This window comes from Papio anubis, chromosome 14 (assembly GCF_008728515.1).
Source record: "Papio anubis isolate 15944 chromosome 14, Panubis1.0, whole genome shotgun sequence".
Lineage (NCBI taxonomy): Eukaryota > Metazoa > Chordata > Mammalia > Primates > Cercopithecidae > Papio > Papio anubis.
The window spans coordinates 105,703,665-105,727,377 of record NC_044989.1 but is presented as its reverse complement, the minus strand read 5'-3'; the positions used below and the strand labels follow the sequence as shown (position 1 = coordinate 105,727,377).

At 45.3% G+C, this 23,713-nt stretch overlaps 1 protein-coding gene across 21 annotated transcripts in view; it reads right to left on the bottom strand.

Annotated features, from left to right (window-relative positions):
• KANSL3 (KAT8 regulatory NSL complex subunit 3) overlaps positions 1-22,580 on the bottom strand; it is a 90,529-nt gene extending 67,949 nt beyond the window's left edge. For 8 of the 21 annotated variants that reach the window (XM_031655474.1, XM_031655475.1, XM_031655476.1 and 5 more), the window contains exons 1-4: positions 21,104-21,833; positions 13,936-14,106; positions 1,423-1,513; positions 1,110-1,295 (exon numbers count right to left, since the gene is read on the bottom strand). In XM_031655474.1, the coding sequence (XP_031511334.1) occupies positions 1,110-1,295; positions 1,423-1,513; positions 13,936-14,106; positions 21,104-21,318 (663 nt within the window). In that variant the 5' untranslated portion in view covers positions 21,319-21,833. Of the gene's footprint in view, positions 1-1,109; positions 1,296-1,422; positions 1,514-13,699; positions 14,168-21,103; positions 21,834-22,484 lie in introns of those variants that run through there. The other 13 variants (XM_009184655.4, XM_031655479.1, XM_031655480.1 and 10 more) reach the window with 9 other exon arrangements.
• Positions 22,581-23,713: the final 1,133 nt, after the last annotated feature.

The following is a 23,713-nucleotide window of genomic DNA, read 5'->3' as shown; positions in this document are numbered from 1 at the left end:
TTCTCTTCTCTATTTTTCTTAGAGACAGGGTCTCCCTCTGTCACCCAGGCTGGAGTGCAGTGATGGGATCAAACTCACTACAGCCTCCTCCCACCAGCCTCCTAAGTAGCTGCGACTACAGGCACGTGCCACCATGCCTGGCTAATTTTTTTATTTTTAGTAGAGACAAGGTCTTGCTATGCTGCTCAGGCTGGTCTCAAACTCCTGAGCTAAAGCGATCCTCCTGCCTCAGCCTCCTGAAGTGCTAGGATAACAGGCATGAGCTACTACACCCATTGGAGAAAAACACCCCAAATATTTCAAGAACCTACGAGGGTACTACTTAAATAACTGTTAACAGTTACTGTGGCTCACTGCTTACTATGTGCCCAATTTTGTGTTAAGCACGCTACCTGAATTAACTAATTTAATTTTCACAAAACTCCTAGATAGGTATTATTATCAGCCACATTTTAGAAATGAGACACTAGTCCAAGCTTACATAGCTAATCAGTGACAACGCTGAGATCAGCCGGGCAATCTGCCTCCAGCATCCACATTCTACCACATTGAGGACAGCCTGATGCAATCGCTGGAATCACCAAGAAAAACAGTTTAACTCTGTGCAATACTAAGTAAGAAAGCAGGGAACTATAATGATATGTTTGCACTGAATTATAAAAATGTTGCTACTAAAGGCTCATGCCCTGGGGAGCAGAGTTGAAGGCATCACGGCACACTCCCGCTCTGCAATCTCCCAGTGCTCTGAGCACCAAGGGTCTGCTTCTGTCACCTTTCTCAACAAATTCTTCCCTGGTAAACCCTTCATCAACTTCATGATAATTCAATTCAGCCATGACTTCAACCACAGGCTGCAAGGCTAGAAAGGCTAAACATATACTCTGGTTTTCAGGCCCCGTACCTCATCCTGGAGCTAGGAGGGCTGAAAACGTTTACACCAGACACAAATGTGAAATGATACCTTGTCTCCCAATTTTAATACCAAACCCATTAGTTTTGGCCATGCACCCCAGACCAACCAGATAATTACCTTGCCCAACCCCACATCCTGAACCCACAGGAGAGGCTGGCTATCCCTAGGACAGGGCAGACACCAATCACAGCCTTACCTTCCCCTTCAGCGTCTGCAAAGCATCCAGGTAGGCTGCCAGCATGGGCAGACTCAAGGTCTCCACGAGGGTGGTGTGCAGCCACTGGATCAGCTTGGTGTCCCAGCTCACACTTGCCAGAGCCTGCCGCACTCTCCTTGCACACTTGTCCACAGCAACACGGCGCAGCACTGGCTCATTACAAGCCTGAAGGATGTAAGTGGAAGTGATAAAACATGAGGACTACCTGGTTAACAAGTCGGGGGACAAGTCAGTCAGCCAGTGAGGCCTGAACTACGAAGAGCCCACTGTGGGCGGATTTCTGGTGTCTTACCCCTTCGTTGGCCAAGCGGGCAAGCCGGTCAGACTGCAGGGCTTTGAGGATCTTGTTGAATAGCTTGTTCTGGGCCATTGTCCAGCCAGTCCTATAAGGGAAACTCTGAGGAATTATAGTCAAACCCTGGGGATGCTCCCCATGTATGTATAAAGAATATTATGCTATAGTTTTATGTCTCCACCATGGAACAGTAAAACGAAGTAGCTTAGTCTAAGACCATTGAGCTAAAACACAAGACCTAGATTCTGGTCCCAATCCTACCAAATGAAATTGTCACAGCACACATTTGTATTAATAACACACATACATTTCCACACACACACAGTAATATACACAGTACAAGTCAAGACTAGTCATGAATAAAGTCTTTCAGGCTAGCAAAGCTAATTATTTGCTTAGTAGCTAAAATAATCCCAATCGTAAATAAAAGCACAGCACCACTGAACAGACATATTTGAATTTCATAAGTTATATATTTCACACAAAAAGGCAGACAGGATCAGCAAGCATTTTAATGTACTAAAATCTCAGACTAAGGTAACAATTCTTTTTAAACTAGACTTAAGAACAAAAATATAGCGGAAATATAACCAATAAAGAGGCTATTCTTCCACTCTTCAATAATCTACCCCACACTAATCTCCCTTTTCCATATATATTTTTTCTATATGTCACACAATTAGCAAATTTATTTTCGAGAGGCCTGTTCCATATAGGCTAATATGTTATCATCCCAGTATACGGCACTGGCATTCACACATCTACCTTATTGCTTATTGCTTACCTATTACTTACTGAGGCTTTGTGAGTCGCAGACATCTATCCTACTGTTCTCATCTCTACTTCATCACACCCAGTATAGTGATATGGAGCTTATTATTGTCCCCCTTGACCCCACTTCCAGCAATCCTAATTACTCAGATGCTCTAACTCTGGCTAGTGACCTTCCTAAAGATACCAAAAGAAAGGCAGTTGAAGATGCTCTATAATATTTACCTATTCTCACTGCCTTAAAAAAAAAGCTGATGATGGCCAGGCGCAGTGCCTCACACCTATAATCCCAGCACTTTGGGAGGCCAAGTGGGGTGGATCGCTTGAGTTCAGGAGTTCAAGACCAATCTGTGCAAATGCCAAAACTCCATCTCTACAAAAAATACAAAAATTAGCTGGGCATGGGTAGTGCATGCCTGTAGCCCCAGCTACTCGGGAGCATGAGGTGGGAGGATCACTTGACCCCAGGAGGTTGAGGCTGCAGTGAGCCGTGATCATGCCATTGCACTCAAAGCTTCAGTGACAGTGAGGCCTTGTCTAAAAAAAAAAAAAAAAAATTACATGGGTGCTGCACCCAAATGAGACCCTGGAATGGGATCAAGGTAGCATTTCAAATCAGTCTGGATAAAGTCCCTAAATGTAGGGCTGAGACAACCACTGGCCAACTGGAAAAAGAAAATCTGATCCCTACATATCATTCTACATCAAAATAAATTTCAGATGGAAGAAAATGAAGACATAAAAGGAAGAAAGAGAAATGTAACTACATAAAAATTTCAAACTTTGGCCAGGCATCTGGAATCCCAGCACTTTGGGAAGCCAAGGTGGGTGGATCACGAGATCAGGAGTTCAAGACCAGCCTGGCCAATACGGTGAAACCCCGTATCTACTAAAAATACAAAAATTAGCTGGGCGTGGTTGTGTGCGCCTGTAGTCCCAGCTACTCGGCAGGCTGAGGCAGAAGAAGTGCTTGAATCCGGGAGGCAGAGGTTGCAGTGAGCCGAGATTGCGCCACTGCACTCCAGCCTGGGTGACAGAGTGAGACTCCGTCTTGGAAAAAAAAAAAACATATTCAAACTTTAAGCTGGGCATGGTAGCATGTGCCTGCAGTTCCACATACTTGGGAGGCTGAGGCAGGAGGAGCCCAGAAGTTCAAGTCTGGCCTGGGCAACATGTCTCTTAAAAAAAAAATTTAAAAAATCAAAAAAGTATAAACAAGATCAAAACACAACGAGAAAATGATTGCCATTTCATTAAAATAGAAAGAGGCTCTAGAAAATAAGAAAAAGATGAAATACTCAAGGGCAAAGAACACAAAAGAAGGTAGGTCACAAAAGAAGTAAAGTCGGCCGGGCGCGGTGGCTCAAGCCTGTAATCCCAGCACTTTGGGAGGCCGAGACGGGCGGATCACGAGGTCAGGAGATCGAGACCATCCTGGCTAACATGGTGAAACCCCGTCTCTATTAAGAAATACAAAAAACTAGCCGGGCGAGGTGGCGGGCGTCTGTAGTCCCAGCTACTCAGGAGGCTGAGGCCGGAGAATGGCGTGAACCCGGGAGGCGGAGCTTGCAGTGAGCTGAGATCCGGCCACTGCACTCCAGCCCGGGCGACAGAGCGAGACTCCGTCTCAAAAAAAAAAAAAAAAAAAAAAAAAAAAAAAAAAGAAGTAAAGTCAACTCTACTTCAAAATGAAACAGGCTGGGCGTGGTGGCTCATGCCTGTAATCCCCGCACTTCAGGAGGCCAAGGCGGGCGGATCAAAAGGTCAGGAGTTCAGGACCAGCCTGGCCAACATAGTGAAACCCTGTCTCTACTAAAAATACAAAACTTAGCCGGGTGTGGTGGCGTGCGCCTGCGGTCCCAGCTACTTGGGAGGCTGAGGCAGGAGAATCATCTGAACCTGGGAGGCGGAGGTTGCGGTGAGCTGAGACAGTGCCGTTGCACCCCAGCCTGGGCGAGAGAGAGACACTCCATCTCAAAAAAAAAAAAAAAAAAAATTAAATGCAGCCAGGCAAGGTCTGAGGCAGGAGGATAGCTTGGACTCAGGAGTTGGAGACCAGCTTGGGCAACAAAGTGAGACCTTGTGGCAGGCGCCCAAAGTTCCAGCTATTCAGGAGGCTAAAGCTGGAGGATGGCTTGAGTCTAGGATATCAAGGCTGTAGTAATGTATGATCATGCCACAGCGCAACAGAGCAAGACCTTGTCTTAAAAAAAAAAAAAAAAAAAAGAACCAACAAGTGCAAATTAATAAAGTATTATTTTTTCACCTATCAAACTGGTAAAAATTAAGTTTAATAATTCTCTGTTGTTGAGAGGGTACAAAAGAACTCTGTATTCTGTTGATGGAAATATAAATTAGTACAGCCTTCTGGAAAAGCCAATTTGGAAGAATTAATTGAAAAAACTAAGTCAGATCATGTCACTCCTTTGCTCAAAGTCCTTCAGTGGTCCCAGTTCAATCAGTTTTTAAAAGCCAAAGTCCTTGCAATGGGCTGCATGGACTCCATGTCTTTCAGATTTTACCATCCATGACTGATCCTCACTTACTTCACTCACACTGCCTTTCCTCACAGCCCCCTCCACTCCCCTGCCCTCACACACACAACAGGCACACTCCTGCATCACAGACCAGGGCTCTGCCCTTCATTACGCCAACCTGAAACAATGGCTCCCTCTCTCATCTCCTTCAGGTTGTTGCTCAAATGTCACCTGCTAAGGCTTGCTCTGACCTATCTCTATTTAACACTGTAACCCTCCAGTGTTACCCTGGGATTCACTAACCTGCTCTCCAGAGGTATCACTACCTCATAGTCTATCCATGCTATTTATTTGTTTAGTTTGTTTCTCTCTGCCAAGGTGTAAAAGGCCAAGATGGCCAGGACTTTTGTTGGCTTTGTTTAAGTGCTATATCCACAGCACATAAAACAGAGTCACACACATACTGGGGAGTTAAACATCTGCTGAATAAATAAATGGATGGATTGTGTGCACATTGCATTCTAAGTTCTGTAAACAGCCAGGTCCCTATCCAAAACCTCAGACTCTACACCATGTTAATGCTGAGGAGCAAAGAGGAACACAGGCACATGATCTATGTCCTTCACCAAGACAGTCAGACTGCAGGAACAACAACATCAACAATCTCAGTTTCTCTGGCTTCATAAGAGACCAGCATCCTTTCCATCATATCCCACCCCACAAGATACTCTCATTTCTACAGGTCATTGTTCTAGGAACACCAACAATATGGCCCAGTGAGTATGCAGATGGAGGACAATTACCCTTTGTTATTCACTTTGTACAACTACCTAAAAGTTCCTGGATAGAGCAAATACCCTCTAGAAAGGAGGAAAACAATAGTCAAACTCCTTTTCCTTCTGTAAAATAAAATCTCCACCTACCACACCTCCAGTTTTACAACTTAGCCACATTACAGGATCCAGGAGAACCCTACCTAGGGACAAGGGTTCTATCCCACTCTCTAATAAAGAGCTATGTGCTCTGAGTCTTCTTGTCCATAAAATACATACAGCTAGATTACCTCTAAGTTCCTTCTAACAATAAAACAATTCAGGTTAACTACGATTACTGATAGCAGCAAAAGTTGAGAGCAGTGGAAATCCAATATTAGAGAAACAAAATGGGATGACTATCTTCTTCAGAAGCACCCTCTACCTTCAGAAGCTTTCCTTGCTAGAGCTAAATCCTCTCTTAACTGCCAAAACCTCCCATCCTTTTGTAACCCCCTTTTGGGGGTACTAGAATCAGTCTGAGGTTTCTTGGAATTGTCCTTTTTCTTATTCTTCCCTAGTTATCTTGGCTTAATCTCTGCTACTTCATCAGGATCCAGTTTTTGTGGTTTGATATTCAGAGATTCTGGACTTCAAAGGTGAGGGGATGAAAGTTTCAACTCAATGTTGGGACTCAGGATGCCTTGGAACTGGGAAGGTTTGTTGAGACCAGAAGCTCCAGCCTCATTGGTTCATTATCTTGTTTTCTGTCACATTATTTAAATGCACAGCAGACTCACAAGAGTAGCAGCTCTCTTATGTACAGTGAGTCTCAGATGGGCTTGAGAATTTGATGGTGGCAGGAGGATAGGAGGAGACAGAGCAGACGCTTACAAGTCATTTGAAAAAGCTCTCTACAAACATGGATATATCTCCATGTTAATACACTTCTTTGTTTTTAAAGGCTAGGTAAGTTGTACCTTATTTGTGGACATTTAGGTTGTGCATTTTTTATTGCAATTTATAAGCCACTGCAGTGACCACCCCTCTCTTCCTCAAATATATACATACACAACTATCTATATTTTATTATTAATTCTTGTTTTTGTTTAGACAAGAGTCTTGCTCTGTTGCCCAGGCTGGAGCGCAATGGTGCAATCTTGGCTCACTGTAACCTCTGCCTCCCAGGTTCAAGTGATTCTCCTGCCTCAGCCTCCAGAGTAGCTAGGACTACAGGGGCATGCCGCCAAGCCCAGCTAATTTTTATATTTTTAGTAGAGGCGAGGTTTCACCATGTTGGCCAGGCTGGTCTCGAACTCCTGACCTCAAGTGATCCACCCATGTCAGCCTCCCAAAGTGCTGGGATTACAGGTGTGAGTCACCACACCCAGCCCTATCTATCTATATTTTATACACTCACACAAGTATCTCTGTAGGATAAATTTCTTCAAATGGAAATGACCAAAGGCTATCCGTGTTAAAATCTCTGGATAAGGCCGGGCATGGTGGCTCATGCCTGTAATCCCAGCACTTTGGGAGACTGAGGAGGGCGGATCACCTGAGGTCAGAAAGGAGGTGGAGACCAGCGTGGCCAACATGGTGAAACCCCATCTCTACTAAAAACAGAAAAACTAGCTGGGCATGGTGGTACGAGCCTGTAATCCCAGCTACTCGGGAGACTGAGACAGCAGAATCGCTTGAACACAGGAGGCGGAGGTTGCAGTTAGCTGGGATCACCCCACTATACTCCAGCCTGGATGACAGAATGAGACTCCGTCTCAAAAACAAACAAACAAACCAAAAATCTCTGGATTTCCAGTTCTTTGAAAATAATAGGTATAAAGGACCTGTAGCATCTTGAAAGTAGTATTATATTGCAGCCTTACCTCCAGCAATCATGCTAATTTACAATCAACCAGGTTAAGCAATGAATATAGTTTTTTCACGTTCAACAATCTCTGGAGCTTTCTCAAAGCCTATTGATCACACTGCAAACTTTAATTCCAACAACAGAGAATGAGGTATAATTTATTTATGAAACATCAACAGCATTTCCAAAATTATCCTGTTTTTATTATATAATGATGTTTTCCCGATTTGTTTTTCTTACTCTGTATTAATTCTGCAACCCAAAATTATGGGAGTAAGGAAAATGATGTGAATGCAAGGTGCAGAGGGTTAGAAAGCTATTTAGAAATTATCATCATACACCAATGACAGCTGAAATTAAATTTTAAAACCACAATGTTGAGAGTCCAAAATCCCAGAAAAAGTTCTTAGGATTGCTGCTGGATATACAACAGAGTGACTTCAAGAATTGAAACCTGATCTCTATATTTTGTCAGCTTCGTGGGAGGCTGGAAAATTAAGTGGGCAGAAAAAAAATGATCTAAACCAAGATTAAGATAAAGAGCATGCAAGAGATATAATTAGGGAAAATTTTAAAAACAGGAGACAGAATTTTAAATACAAGCCTAAACAGTCAAATAGCTGATGGGAACTGTGGTGAGTCAACTGGCACACCCCACCCCCTGCCCTACCCGCCTATTCAATTTTCATGAGGGCAAAAATGCCTTTTCTTCCTTTCCTAGATGAGATCAGAGAATCTTTTGTCCTCTCTGATCTGACTGAACCTGAATGATATGCTGACCTCTGGCTCATTCTATTCAAAGCAGCTAAAATATAACATTGGTCCTGAAAATATCTGATATTTTCAAATTTTGGATACTGTTTCAAAGGAGACTAATTAATTCAACATTAAAATATCTAAAGGACTTTTTTTTTTTTAACCAGAAGTCAAACAAGGAGACACAAAGGACATCAGATAAACTCAACAGTCATACTTTCCTTTTTCAGATTATAAAATTCTTTTGTCTAAACACTAGGAGAAGGGAAGGAATGAAGGAAGGGGAAAGAAAGAGGGTGGGGGAAGGGAAGGAGGGAGGATAACTCAAAGACCTTGGACTTAAAATTTCAAACATCCAACCTAAGATTTATACAGATACATACAATATTGAATATATAATTAAAGAAAGTTCAGAAAAGGCAAATGGGGTGTTTTTGGCTGGAATTCAGAAGTTCTGATTTCTAAGATAAGAAAGTCTGCTTTTGGATACTACATTCTTTTGCTGAAATGTTGGAAATGTCCTAAAATCCATTTGAGCAATGCTGAGAAGTATCATGTGTTAGGAGAATTTTATTAAATATCTTTCAAAAGCTATGCAACTAATGAAACGGCATTTGACAAACATCTGGAGGAAAAAAAAAAAAGCTGGCCCGCAATCTTCAGGACTACATCACTATGCCAGCAAATAGAAATTATTTTCAGGGCCGGGCGCGGTGGCTCAAGCCTGTAATCCCAGCACTTTGGGAGGCCGAGACGGGCGGATCACGAGGTCGGGAGATCGAGACCATCCTGGCTAACACGGTGAAACCCCGTCTCTACTAAAAAAATACAAAAAACTAGCCGGGCGAGGTGGCGGGCGCCTGTAGTCCCAGCTACTCGGGAGGCTGAGGCAGGAGAATGGCGTAAACCCGGGAGGCGGAGCTTGCAGTGAGCTGAGATCCGGCCACTGCACTCCAGCCTGGGTGACAGAGCGAGACTCCGTCTCAAAAAAAAAAAAAAAAAAAAGAAATTATTTTCAAAGGTCCTCTAAGTCACATGTCATGGCACGCAGACACAAGAACATGACCCAGGCAGCTCATTTTTTCTATAAGAGGCTGGACAGAAATGTTCTAGGGTTTGCAGGCCATATGGTTTCTGCCACTATTCAACTTTGTGGTTTTAGTGCAAAAGTGGCCATGGATAATACCTAATGAATATGACTATATCCCAATAAAAGTTTGCGCACACTGAAATTTTAATTTCACGTGTCATGAAACAGTATTAAGTTTTTTTGCAACCATTTAAAAATGTAAAAACCATTCCACACAAAAACAAGCAATGGGTCAAATTTAAATCAGCCCACGGTCACAGACAACCCCTAATACAGACAATTAAATAAGGTAGCAATATTTAAACCATTTCACAAAATATCAATCATTAATAAAGAAAGCCAGAGTCGGGGGCAGGGAAGGGAGGAGCATGTTTCTTTTTTTTTTTTTGAGATGGGAGTCTCGCTCTGTTGCCCAGGCTGGAGTGCAGTGGCACGATCTAGGCTCACTGCAACCTCTGCCTTCCAGGTTCAAGAGATTCTTCTGCCTCAGCCTCCCAAGTGGCTGAGATTACAGGCATTCGCCACCACGCCCAGCTAATTTTTATTATTTTTAGTAGAGACAGGGTTTCACTATGTTGGTCAGGCTGGTCTCAAACTCCTGACCTCAAATGATCCTCCCGCCTCAGCCTCCCAAAGTGCTGGGATTACAGGCGAGAGCTACTGTGCCTGGCCTATATACATAAAGTTATTTGAAGACAGTATCTACTGAAATCATTAAAGAGGGAGGAAAAAAGCTCTTAACAAGGAAATTAAGTTTCTGCCTCTACAGACAAAGAGCGATTAGTAAACTCTCCGGGAAAAAACTCCAGAGTTCCAGGGAGCCGACCTACACCGTTCATGGAGCTCTTGATGTGGGAAACTAATTTTACATGACTTTATACAAGAAGAAAGGAAGCAGCAATTTAACAATCAAGTCAGGGAAAGAATGGCAACACAATGATTATAATCAGAGCAGAAGGAACTGCAAGCTCCAAACAGGCTACAGACTCAGGGACAGGGTCATAAAATGGTGATCTCTGAAACTGAAGCTAATAAGTGATCATTAAATAATAAAATCGGCTATATACAAAAGTTACAACCAAAAGAGACGGTTTGTAAGACTGCGGCCAATGAGAGAAGGCCTCCAAAATCTCATCAGACACTAAGAAAACAAATAATCTAGGATCAACTGAGCTTTAATGAATTACATCAATCTGTGGCAATGTTGTAACAGAAGGATGGTGGTCCACAAGGAAACTGGAGAAAGAAAAGCCAAAGATAAGAATCCGTCAGTGCTTCTCTAAAGGACAGGCAGGAGAAAGTGCACCCTGGCCTACTCTGTGGACCCACCTTGCCTAGAGGAAAGATGTGTACTTCCAGCTATTCTGCTGTGCCTCCTGTGTAGACTCTCCACTCATCTATTCACTTGTGAAATAAAATAGTTTTTCAGACTTTCCAGCTGAGAACAGACACTCTCGCCAGACCACCCCAGTGTCTCTTATGCTTTGCAGTTATATCTCTCCTTATAAATTAAGAAACTCGGCCAAGTGCAGTGGCTCACACCTATAATCTCAGCACTTTGGGAGGCCAAGGTGGGCAGATCACTTGAGCCAGGAGTTTGAGACCAGCCTAGGCAGCATGGCGAAACCCAATCTCTACAAAAACTACAAGAATTAGCCAGAAATGGTGACATACTCCTGTAGTCCCAGCTACTTGGGAGGCTAAGGTTCCCACCTGGGAGAATCACCTGAGTCCTGGAGGTTGAGGCTTGCAGTGAGCCGAGATCGTGCCACTGCACTGCAGTCTGGGTGACAGAGTGAGACCCTGCCTCAAAAAAAAAAAACAAAAAAAAAACTGGTATTTATAGTATTATTAAGTCTCTAATGACTTTGGTAAGTATGAATTGTCCACAAAAACCTCTTAATCATAACCATGGATGAACTGACGACAAAAAAAAAAAAAAAAAAAAATCACGCAGTTCTCCTATGTACTTTGCAAAATTGCAAAGGAAAAGGTAGTGGAAAATACCACAAAGGGATACATAACCATACGAGGCCACCTTGTTCAGCCACCACTAACTGGTCTTAATCTCTTCTTACTGCCCTTAATTAAGGCAGAGGGTATGGTGGTTGAGAACACTGGGTTCTGGAGTCAGACTGCTTGGTTTGAACAAACTCCTTCTCCATCACTTCCTAATTAAGGTTTCTTAAACACTCTGAGCTCAGTTTCTTCATCCTGTTAAGCAGAGATGAAGGGGGTTATACCTCCAAGAGTCACTGGGAGGACTAAGAGACAATGCATTTGAAGAGCCTGATACAATGTCTGGCACCTAGAAAGCACTCAACAAATGCTGGCTCCTTTTTGTTATTACCATCGTTGTTATTTCTATTTTTAACTGTAAAAACTGATAAATCCTTTTGCTGAATACACTGACTCTAGCAATATTCCAGTAGTTGATCTTCATTCATAGCAGTTTAGTTTTCTTCTTTATCTGACGCTCAAAAGAGTTTCTTTTTTTTTTTTGAGACGGTGTTTCACTCTTGTTGCCCAGGCTGGAATGCAATGGCGTGATCTCAGCTCACCACAACCTCCGCCTCCCAGGTTCAAGCGATTCTCCTGCCTCAGCCTCCCAAGTAGCCAGAATTACAGGCATGATGCGCCACCACACCCGGCTACTTTTGTATTTTTAGCAGAGACAGAGTTCGTCCATGTTGGTCAGGCTGGTTTTGAACTCCCGACCTCAGGTGATCCACCCACCTCAGCTTCCCAAAGTGCTAGGATTACAGGTGTGAGAAAAGAGCTTCTTAAGGCACTAAATTAATTCCAATGCAAGACCCCAACCATGTTCTTCACAAGCTTTTTTCAACCAAGGTGCAGAACTGCTCCTCCCTCAACAGCTGCTGTTTTGATCACACAAGCACACCTGTTCAATCTCATTTCCAACTTCCAACCAGCTTCAGTAATCATGTCAATCACCTCAAACTTTCTACCCCTCTTTCTCTCTCTACATTAGAAAATAAGGGTTCTCTGAAATTGTGGAAAGTTACCACCTACCAACTCCTGATATAAGAAGTAACATTTCCTTATATATAGTAGATATATGGATACACAGACAAAAAGCCATCAACAAAATGTAAGTTGAAACCACAATGAGATGCCACTTTATACCCAGTAGAACGGTTATAATTTTTTTAAAAAAGAAGAAAATTAGTAAGTGTTGTCAAGGATGTGGAGAAACTAGAACCCTCATACAGTGCTGGTAGGAATGTAAAATGGTACAGCCAATTTGGAAAACAGTCTGGCAATTCCTCAAAGGTTAAATACAGAGGTATCATATGACCCAACAAGTCCACTCCCAGGTATATAGCTAAGAAAATTAAAAACTTAGATCCACACAAAAACTTGTATGCAAATGTTCGTAACAGCATTATTCACAATTGCCAAAAAATGAAAATAACCTAAATATCCATCAACTGATTAATTAATAAATAACATGTGGGCTATCCATACAATGTAATATCATTTGGCAATAAAAACAATGAAGTGCTGATACACACAACCACATGGATGAACCTTGAAAATATTATGCGGGGTGAAAGAAGCCAGTAGGAAAAGACCACATATTGCATGATTCCGTTTACATGAAATGTTCAGAATAGGCAAATCTATAGAGACAAAGGTCAATTAGTGCTTCCTAGAGACCAGAGAAGCTAGGAGGAAATGGGGAGTGACTGTTTATGGGTATGAGGTTTCTTTCTGGGATGATGAAAATGTTTATCAAATTGATAGCAGTGATGAATATACAACTCTGACTATACTAAAAACCAATGACTGTACACATTAAATAGTTGAATTGTATGGCATATAAATATTCCCAAAAAGATATTATGTGATCAGGTAAATGTTTACCAGGCCGGGCGCGGTGGCTCAAGCCTGTAATCCCAGCACTTTGGGAGGCCGAGACGGGCGGATCACAAGGTCAGGAGATCGAGACCATCCTGGCTAACATGGTGAAACCCCGTCTCTACTAAAAATACAAAAAACTAGCCGGGCGAGGTGGCGGGCGCCTGTAGTCCCAGCTACTCGGGAGGCTGAGGCAGGAGAATGGCGTAAACCCGGGAGGCAGAGCTTGCAGTGAGCTGAGATCCGGCCACTGCACTCCAGCCTGGGCAACAGAGCGAGACTCCGTCTCAGAAAAAAAAAAAAAAAAAAAAAAAAAATGTTTACCAAATGAACAGGGACAAATGACCAGGAGAGGAGTACTGAGTCCCCTGGGGCAGTAGAAAGCTTGGGAACAAAACTAGCCAATATACTCATGAAAACAGGCTTCAGTGTGCCCTCCATAGCCTGCAAATCTATTTTTAAAAGCCACTCAAACATCTGTTAGCTTTTCATGTGACTTCACAACTTTCATCATCCTAGTTATAAACCATTTAAACACAATACCTTACAAATGTACATTTCATTTTTTTGTAGTTTGGGTAACCCCTATATCATAACTTAAACAACAGAAGCTACTACAGAGCTAATCATATCTATCAAATTTAATTCACTTATTTATCCAACAAACATTATATACCTACTGTGTGCCAGACAACGTCCTAGTGTGAAGTATGCAAAGATGGCTGAGATGTAAGCCCTGCTCTCAAGAAGCTCACACACAGCATGGTGAACTGAGAGTTATAATGTGAGACTTTGGAGAACACTCTGACTTGTGTTGCTGCAAATGAAATAAGGTCCTAATAAGTGTTATTTCAATGAAGATGATACGAAATAATTACAGGGCAGTGACCATCCTCCTGATGAGCAGCCTACCTGTTGACATGCTCCTCCCAGTCCTCTGGTGGAGGAGGGGCATCTGCATCAGTCCTGGCAAAGATGACATGCCGTTCACACTCATTCATCACGCTGCGTGCCTTCTGATTGTCATAGAGTGGCATAGGCGTTGACATGACCGTCTCCACATCTATTGGGACATCTGATTCACTGTAAACAGGTGAGGAAATAGGACCGGGCCACACATACTTCACAGGTATTTAACAATCATCTGGTTGACAAAAAATGTATCTTTAATACAGTCAGCTTTAAATTATGTATAAGCACATTATATCCACAAGAAAATTTTGATCCAAAGTCATCTTTCCCACACTTGTCTAGATCTCTGCCTTCTCAGACACGATGGTATGTACTGGAAGAACACAAAGTCATTTTTTCAATGAGTCTATATAAAAAATGATAAACATCTTTTTTTTTTTTTTTTTTTTTTTTTTGCTCTTTTGAGACGGAGTCTCGCTCTGTCGCCCAGGCTGGAGTGCAGTGGCCGGATCTCAGCTCACTGCAAGCTCCGCCCCCCGGGTTTACGCCATTCTCCTGCCTCAGCCTCCCGAGTAGCTGGGACTACAGGCGCCCGCCACCTCGCCCGGCTAGTTTTTTGTATTTTTTAGTAGAGACGGGGTTTCACCGGGTTAGCCAGGATGGCCTCGATCTCCTGACCTCGTGATCCGCCCGTCTCGGCCTCCCAAAGTGCTGGGATTACAGGCTTGAGCCACCGCGCCCGGCCCTTTTTTTTTTTTTTAAAGATAAATATGGGCCAGGTGCAGGGGTTCACACCTGTAATATCACCACTTTGGAAAGCCGAGGCAGGTGGATCACTTGAACTCAGAAGTTCAAGACCAGCCTGGGCAACATGAGGAAACCCTGTCTCTACCAAAAATACAAAAATTAGCTGGGCATGTGGGAGGACTGTTGGCACCTGGGAAGTCATGGCTGCAGTGAGCCATGATTGCATCACTGCACTCCAGCCTGGGTGACAGAGCAAGACCTGGTCTCAAAAATAAATAAATAAATAAATAAATAAATAAATAAATAAATAAATAATACGGCCAGGCACAGCAATTCACACCTGTAATCCCAAGCACTTTGGGAGGCTGAAGCAGGAGGATCACTTAAGCCCAGGAGTGAGCTGGTCTCAAAAAATAAATAAATAAATGACAAATATAGCTAGGCACAGTGATTCATACTTGTAATCCCAGCACTTTGGGAGGCTGAGGCAGGACTGCTTAAGCCCAAGAGTTCAAGACCAGTTTGGCAACATGGCAAAACCCCGTCTCTACAACAAACACAAAAATTAGACAGGCATGGTGGTGTGTGCCTGCAGTCCCAGCCACTCAGGAAGCTGAGGTGGGAGGATGGCTTGCTTGAGCCCAGGAGGTTGAGGCTACAGTCAGCTGTGATCATGTCACTGCACTCCAGTCTGGGTGACAGAGCAAGACACAGTCTCAAAAAAAAAAAAAAAAAAAAAAAAGGACAATATATTCCATAAGCAAGTTGATTTGACTCAAACTAATTTTTTTTTTTTTTTTTTGAGACGGAGTCTCGCTCTGTCACCCAGGCTAGAGTGCAGTGGCGTGATCTCGGCTCACTGCAAGCTCCGCCTCCCGGGTTCACGCCATTCTCCTGCCTCAGCCTACCAAGTAGCTGGGACTACAGGCACCCGCCACCATGCCCGGCTAATTTTTTATATTTTTAATAGAGACGGGGTTTCACCGTGTTAGCCAGGATGGTCTCGATCTCCTGACCTCGTGATCTACCCATCTCAGCCTCCCAAAGTGCTGGGATTACAGGCGTGAGCCACCACGCCCGGCCTCAAACTAATATTTTTAAAAGATCACTTTCAATTTTTGTTTAGTAGGCTACAGCTCAGGAGTGGAATTTAGAAGACCAGCGAGGCAGCCACTGCAGTTGACTGAGATAGGCCAGAAATCATGATAGCTTGTTTAGGGACGAGAACAGTACAAATGGAGAGAAGTGGCTAACAAGTTGATTGCCTAGATACCGTCCAATACAGTAGTTACAAGCCACATACGACTACTTAAATTGAGGCAGACGGATCACGAGGTCAGATCGAGACCATCCTGGCTAATAGTGAAACTCCATCTCTACTGAAAATACAAAAAATTAGCCAGGCGTGGTGGCGGGCACCTGGAGTCCCAGCTACTCGGGACACTGAGGCAGGAGAATGGTGTGAACCCAGAAGGTGAGCTTGCAGTGAGACTGCGCCATTGCACTCCAGCCAGGGCAATAGAGTGAGACTCTGTCTCAAAAAACAAAAAAGAAATTATTGGGCACAAGGGCTCAGGCTTGTAATCCCAGCACTTTGGGAGGCCAAGGTGGTCAGAACGCTTGAGCCCACAAATTCAACAGTGTGGGCAACATAGTGCAAAAATACAGAAATTAGCTTGTGGTCCCAGCCACATGGGAGGCTGAGGTGGGAGGATCAACTGAGCCTGGGAGGCGGAGGTTGCAGTGAGCCAAGATCACACCACTGCACTCACTCCAGTCTGGGTGACAGACCTTGGCCCAAAAAAAAAAAAAAAAAAAATTTAAATAGAATTAAATATTCAGGCTGGGCACAGAGGCTTGCACCTGTAACCCCAACATTTTGGGAGGCCAAGGCGGGTGGATCACCTGAGGTCAGGAGTTCGAGACAAGCTTGGCCAACATGGTAGAACCCCATCTCTACTAAAAATACAAAAAATAGCTGGGTGTGGTGGCACGTGCCTGTAGTCCCAGCTACTTGGGAGGCTGAGGCAGGAGAATGGTGTGAACTCAGGAGGCAGAGGTTGCAGTGAGCCGAGATCGCACCACTGCACTCCAGCCTGGGCAACACAGTGAGACTCCGTCTCAAAAAAAAAAAAAAAAAAAAGGCCGGGCACGCTGGCTCACGCCTGTAATCCCAGCACTCTGGGAGGCAGAGGCGTGCGGATTGCCTGAGCTCAGGACTTTGCAACCAGCCTGGGCAACATGGTGAAACCCCATCTCTACTAAACAAAAAAAATTAGCTGGGCGTGGCAGCAAGCACCTGTAGTCCCAGGTACTTGGGAGACTGTGGCAGGAGAATTGCTTGAACCCAGGGGGCGGAGGTTACAGTGAGCCAAGATCGCACCACTACACTGCAGGCTGGGTGACAGAGCAAAACTCCGTCTCAAAAATATGAAAAAATAAAAAATTCAGTTCCGCAGCGACATTAGCCACATTTCAAGTGTTCAATAGATACATGTGGTGGCAGTTACCATACTGGATATCCCAGGTATAGAAGATTCCTATTATTACAGAGAGTTCTGTTAAACAGTGCTGGTCTAGGGTTTTAAATTCATACAAACTTTCCCTTTCTTTTTTTTTTTTTTTTTTTTTTTTGAGACGGAGTCTCGCTCTGTCACCCAGGCTGGAGTTCAGTGGCCGGATCTCTGCTCACTGCAAGCTCCGCCTCCCAGGTTTACGCCATTCTCCTGGCTCAGCCTCCCGAGTAGCTGGGACTACAGGCGCTCGCCACCTCGCCCAGCTAGTTTTTTGTACTTTTTAGTAGAGACGGGGTTTCACCGTGTTAGCCAGGATGGTCTCGATCTCCTGACCTCGTGATCCGCCCGTCTCGGCCTCCCAAAGTGCTAGGATTACAGGCTTGAGCCACCGCGCCCGGCCCAAACTTTCCCTTTCAATAGCAAGTCAACTGGTAGTTATTAATATATGCTGTAAAGTCTTATGATTTCCTTCTGTATGATTACCTAAGACAGATGACCTGGAATGCACATACCTTAGCTATTTAGCTCATTTTGTAAAGAGCCTAGAACAGAAACAAATATAAATGAACATCTAAAGGTCTTTCATATTTTAAAATGAAATCCAGCCAGGCATGGTGGCTCATGCCTGTAATTCCAGCACTTTGGGAGGCCAAGGCAGGTGGATTGCTTAAAGTCAGGAGTTCAAGACGAGCCTGACCAACATGGGGAAACGCTGTCTCTAACAAAAATACAAAAATTAGCCAGGCGTGGTGGCGGGTGCCTATAATCCCAGCTACCTGGAAGGCTGAGGCAGGAGAACTGCTTGAACTTGGGAGGCAGAGGTTGCAGTGAGCCAAGATTGTGCCATTGCACTCCAGCCTGGGTAACAGAGTGAGACTCTCACTCAAAAAAAGAAAGAAAAAAAGAAATACTAGTGCCCCAAGCGTCCTTCCCACTTTATGATATATTGCACCAACTTTGTCACCCCAAATACTATGCCAAACAAACTGGTCTAGTGGCTATCTGCCAAACTTTATGTTAACTTTTTGACCTCAGTGACCTTACTGCATCCATTTCCAATGACTGAAATAATTACATCATTATGAAACGAAATGAAATCACGTGCAGCTAGATTTGGTGGTGGGCAAAAGAGCTGATAATCTTCTCTAGGCCAGACATTGAGCTAGGTACTTGGATACGTGTACCTAAAAGAGAACTCTTGATTTCACCATCACAAACCTATCCTCCCCCAGTTTTCCCTAACTCATGGCACCACCCAATTGCTCAAGCCAGAAATCTGTCATCCTAATTTTACCTTTTCCTTTAACCCTGGTTCTTGCTCTTCTTTCCAATTCACTATTGCAGATCCTATTAACCTATTCACTCTACCTATGAAATACATCTCAAAGTCATCTGTATTTCTCCATTTGTACTGTTCCTGCCCGATACAAGATATCATGATTTCTGGCCCATCTCAGTCCACTGCAATGGCAGCCTGCAGCTGATCCTGTAAGCTCTACTCCTGCACTACAACATACTCAACAAAAAATCCAAAATGATCTTTTTAAAGTATAAATTGAATCTCTAGCTTAAGATCCTTCAATGGCTTCTCACCACTCTTAGTATCAAATTCCTTCATGAGGTAACCTCTGCCAACTTCTCCCTACCTCCCACTTATACCCCTACTGCTATTATATTCTGGCCACGCTGGCCTAAAAAAGTTCTTAAAGCATGCCGAATTCTCATTTTCAGGGTCTATATTTGGAGACAGAGATTATAAAAGGAAACAATTTTCTAAGTACCAAAAGAACCAAGTCCACAGAATCTCACTTTAAGAAAATGTCGCCTGGCACAGTGGCTCAAGCCTGTAATCCCAGCACTTTGGGAGGCCGAGACGGGCGGATCACGAGGTCAGAAAATCGAGACCATCCTGGCTAACCCGGTGAAAACCCGTCTCTACTAAAAAAAAAAAATACAAAACACTAGCCGGGCAAGGTGGCGGGCCCCTGTAGTCCCAGCTACTCGGGAGGCTGAGGCAGGAGAATGGCGTGAACCCGGAAGGCAGAGCTTGCAGTGAGCTGAGATCCGGCCACGGCACTCCAGCCTGGGCGACAGAGCTAGACTCCATCTCAAAAAAAAAAAAAAAAAAGAAAATGTCATGAGATGTGGCCACAGGAGTTTTAATGTCAGCAAGAAGCTAATATGCAGCCAAAAAGGAAAAGACTTCAACTACTATTTAAAGGAGCTTTTCAGTTACGCCCTAGGCCAGAGGCATCAGGATTATGCTAAATTATTGCCTAAAGTTACAGATTTTATCTCATGTACAACCAAAAAAAGGCAACAAAATTAAAAAGTCATTGGGAAATGAAATAAAAAACACTATTCTGCACATGTTTAAAACACACGTAGTGGGTCAGGCGCGGTGGCTCATGCCTGTAATCCCAGCACTTTGGGAGGCCGAGGCGGGTGGACTGCCTGAGGTCAGGAGTTCGAGACCAGCCTGGCTAACATGGTGGGTTAAACCCTGTCTCTACCAAAAATACAAAAATTAGCCAGGCATGGTGGCACATGCCTGTAGTCCCAGCTACTCAGGAGGCTGAGGCAGGAGAATCGCTTGAACCCAGGAGGTGGAGGTTGCAGTGAGCCGAGATCACACCACTGCACTCCAGCCTGGGCAACAGAGCAAGACTCTGTCTCAAAAAAAAAATTTCTAAGAAAAAAAAAAAAAAAAAACACACATCGTGATATCTCTAACTCCTCAGGTCACTAAGGCTCAATTCCAGGAGGGGGGACTCTAAAGAAGCCTCTACAAGGGCTCTAACCCCCCACAAAATTGAAACCAGTGCTTAAGGAAAGATTAAACATTAGGTCAGATCAAAAACAAACAGAAGGCCGGGCACGGTGGCTCACGCCTGTAATCCCAGCACTTTGGGAGGCTGAGACGGGCGGATCACGAGGTCAGGAGATAGAGACTATCCTGGCTAATACGGTGAAACCCCATCTCTACTAAAAAATACAAAAAAACTAGCCGGGCGAGGTGGCGGGCGCCTGTAGTCCCAGCTACTCGGGAGGCTGAGGCAGGAGAATGGCGTAAACCTGGGAGGCGGAGCTTCCAGTGAGCTGAGATCCAGCCACTGCACTCCAGCCTGGGCGACAGAGCGAGACTCCGTCTCAAAAAAAAAAAAAAAAAAAACAGAAAAAACTCTTCTCCAAAAGTCTTCCTTTGATCACCATAACAGAATATATCAACACATCTTGAAACATAATTAGAGTGCCTTAAAGTGCAAAAGAATTGGCAAACAGGTTTATTTAGACCAAATGTAACTGTATCACACATCAGGTAGTCAATTTATGAAACTTCCTTACCCTATAACACAGGCTGGGTGAAAATACCATTAGACATAAGAAGGGTTTAGATTAACCCATGGATAGCAGCTCTGTAACAAGGAAGAGAAAAAGCAATGTCTTGGGAACTGGCTTCTAACCTTCCTGTGTGAAGCCAAGAAAAGCAAAATGCATTACTATAAAAAGGCTATTGTTGCCACTGTCAAGCAACCCAGAGCACTGGACTAATGTGATAAGGAGTCGTATCCTGTGTGGTAATCTTTTAAAATCAACTTTTCAGTCTTTTTCTTCACCAGTTAAATAACCCTCTGCGATTTTCCCCTTTCCACACATCCTATTATCTAAGCGGAATAGGTCGTCTGCTTTTCATTTCCATGTCTTGCTTTCCTAATTCTTGTTAGCTGTCTCATACAGATATCCACATTCAAGCCTGCTATCCTTATGCTGCTTAAGAGATGTCTGAATTTAACATCCAAACGCCTCATACAATCTCCCTCAGTCAATCCTGAGAAAATCCTCTAAATTCCCATCTGATCACTGCCCAGTGATGGCAGCAGCAGCCCTCAGAAGCCCAAACTCACATGGTATTTTCGTGCTGCCGCCGGGGAGTGACAAAGAGCATGCGGGTGGGGCGGGCACTACTGGCATCTGGGTGGGCACTCCAAGGCTTGGCATAGCTATGATCCAGAAAAACCAGGTCCAGCTCCCGTTCGTGCACTGAAAGCTGGAAGAGCAGCGAGGTGCCCATGCGTCGAGCTGAAGTCTGGAAGTCCCTCTCCCCACCCCGGTGGGCCATGTCAGTGGAGGGGCAGAAAGTCAGAGCAAGGGTATCTGCATGCTAGTCACCTGCAGTGAGAAGTTTCAGTTTAGGTCAATTCCAATATTCTGAATTTCTCCCAATCTACACCATCTAACATGCTTACTTTTGTAACCTACTATCATTCCTGTTGAGCATCCATTTCACAGCAGACCTCTGGTGGGGAGGGTTCGTGGCATCCCACACCAACACCAAAAAAAAAGGGGAAATAAACAAGAAAAAAGAAAAACGAGGTGCCATGAGTTGTCCCATACTCAACCTCTAGCGAACTGAAATTCGCTAACGGGAGAGCTCACCGACCCCGAGGTTCAGAAAGACCTGGCGTGGACAGACACTACACCTGCTTGGCCAGCACAACTTCCTAGGTGGGCAGGAAGAGTTCCGGCAAACGGGAAATCACAAACGTGAGTTCGTCGAAAGCTAAGGTGCTCTGTCGCTTCACATCATCCTCTACCGACGATGCCAACAGAGCCGGGTCCGCAGCAGGAGCGTGGGCACCGCTAAAGGGCAGGGCAACGCGGGCCTCAAAAAAGCGAATCCCAGCTAGGGCTCCATGTCCTTCGAGTCCCTCGTACCGCGTGAAACAAAAGTTCTGTCGGTACTTCGCAATATTCCAGAGTTTATATGAAAAGGAGAGCTCCCCCCACAAAGCCTGGGACAAAATGGTCCCCGTGGAAGCCCTTTCGCCCGCACCCGCGGCGAGGCGTCCCCAGCAAACCGCCCCGGACCCCGGCGGCCCCGCAGGCGTTCCCGCCACTGAGCCTCCACCGAGGAGACAGGGCCATGACTCGCATTTTACAGACGAGGTCGCCAGCTCGGGGAACTGAAGCGACTTGGCCAAGGTCATGCAGAGTTCGCGACGAGGAGGAGCCTCCTGGCCCCCGCCCGCCGCCCGCCGCCCGCCGCCCCCCGCCTCCCGCCTCCCGCTCCCTGGGGCACGGCTCGGCGTCCGCGTCACCGAGGCCCAGACGCGGCCCCCGCCCGCCCCCGGCCCAACCCGCCCGACCAGCCCCGGCAGCCGGCCCTAGCCCGGGCCCCCGGAAGCCCCGGGAGCCCTGAAGCCCTCGCCGAGACCCCCGGCCGTCCCAACCAGGGCCGCGAACCCCACGGCCCGCCACTCCCCTCGAAGCCAACGCAGCTCTCACCCGCGCTCTTACGGCCGCGCGCTCGGCCCGGGCCAGATCCCTCAGCGCGTGCGCGTCAACGCCTCCACGCCCCGGCGCTGCGGGCACCGAGTAAAACGCGGAAGCGGCTCACGGCCTGGGAAGGGAGAGGCGGTGAGCGGCAAAGCCCGGAACGGATGAAGCCCCGGCGCCTCAATCCGGAAGAGGAGCGCCGAGAGCGCGAGAGCGTGTCCGAAGCAGAAAGTCAGCACCTGGGCTGGAGTGTCCCCCTCGCGCATTTTCAGTAGGGAAAGCGAGGGCGGAGGACGAGGCTGGCTTCTACGGCCCCAGTTCTCGCCGCCCCCATCGTGTTGGTCCTTTGTGCCCTCTGGGCGGTCGAGCACCCAACTGTCCACCTCCACCAGGGCAGTCCCCTGAATTTCCTCATTAAGAATGTACCTGTGTGGCTCACGCCTGTAATCCCAGCGCTTTGGGAGGCCTAGGCGGGAGGATCTCTTGAGCTCAGGAGTTTGAGATGAGCCTGGCCAATATGATGAGACCTCTGTATCTACAAAAAGTTTTAGAAATTAGGCATGTGTGATAGTGATGTATGCCTGTAGTCCCAGCTACTCGGGAGGCTGAGGTGGGAGGATCACTTGAGTCTGGGCGGTCCAGGCTGCCATGAGCCATGGTCGCGCCACGGAACTCCAGCCTGGACAACGGAGTGAGACCATGTCTCAAAAAAAAAAATAGAATTTTGTTACTGACCCTAGATCGCTTTGTGTGGTTAACTTTCCTATGTGTTTTTGTGTAGAGACAGTAGATCCTCAAAGTCAGGGAAATTAACCTTTGCATCCTCCAGAGAACATAGAGCCCAGGACGTAGGTAATTGTTCAAATGATGACTGATCAATAATTGGTTATTTGGTTGACTGACTGAGAGAGCAAGAGTCATGGTTCAAGATGGTAAATCTCACCCAGGAGCTGTGGCTCATGCCTATCATCCCAGCACGTTGGGAGGCCGAGGTGGGAGGATCGCTTGAGACCAAGAGTTCAAGACCAGCCTGCACAGAACAGTCAGACTTCATTTCTATTTTTTTTTAAAATTAATTAATTTAAATTTTAAAAAATGGCCAGGTGTGGTGGCTCACACCTGTAATCCCAGCACTTTGGGAGGCTGAGGCGGATGGATCACAAGTTCAGGAGTTCAAGACCAGCCTGGCCAACTTGGCGAAACCCTGTCTCTACTAAAAATACAAAAATTAGCCACGT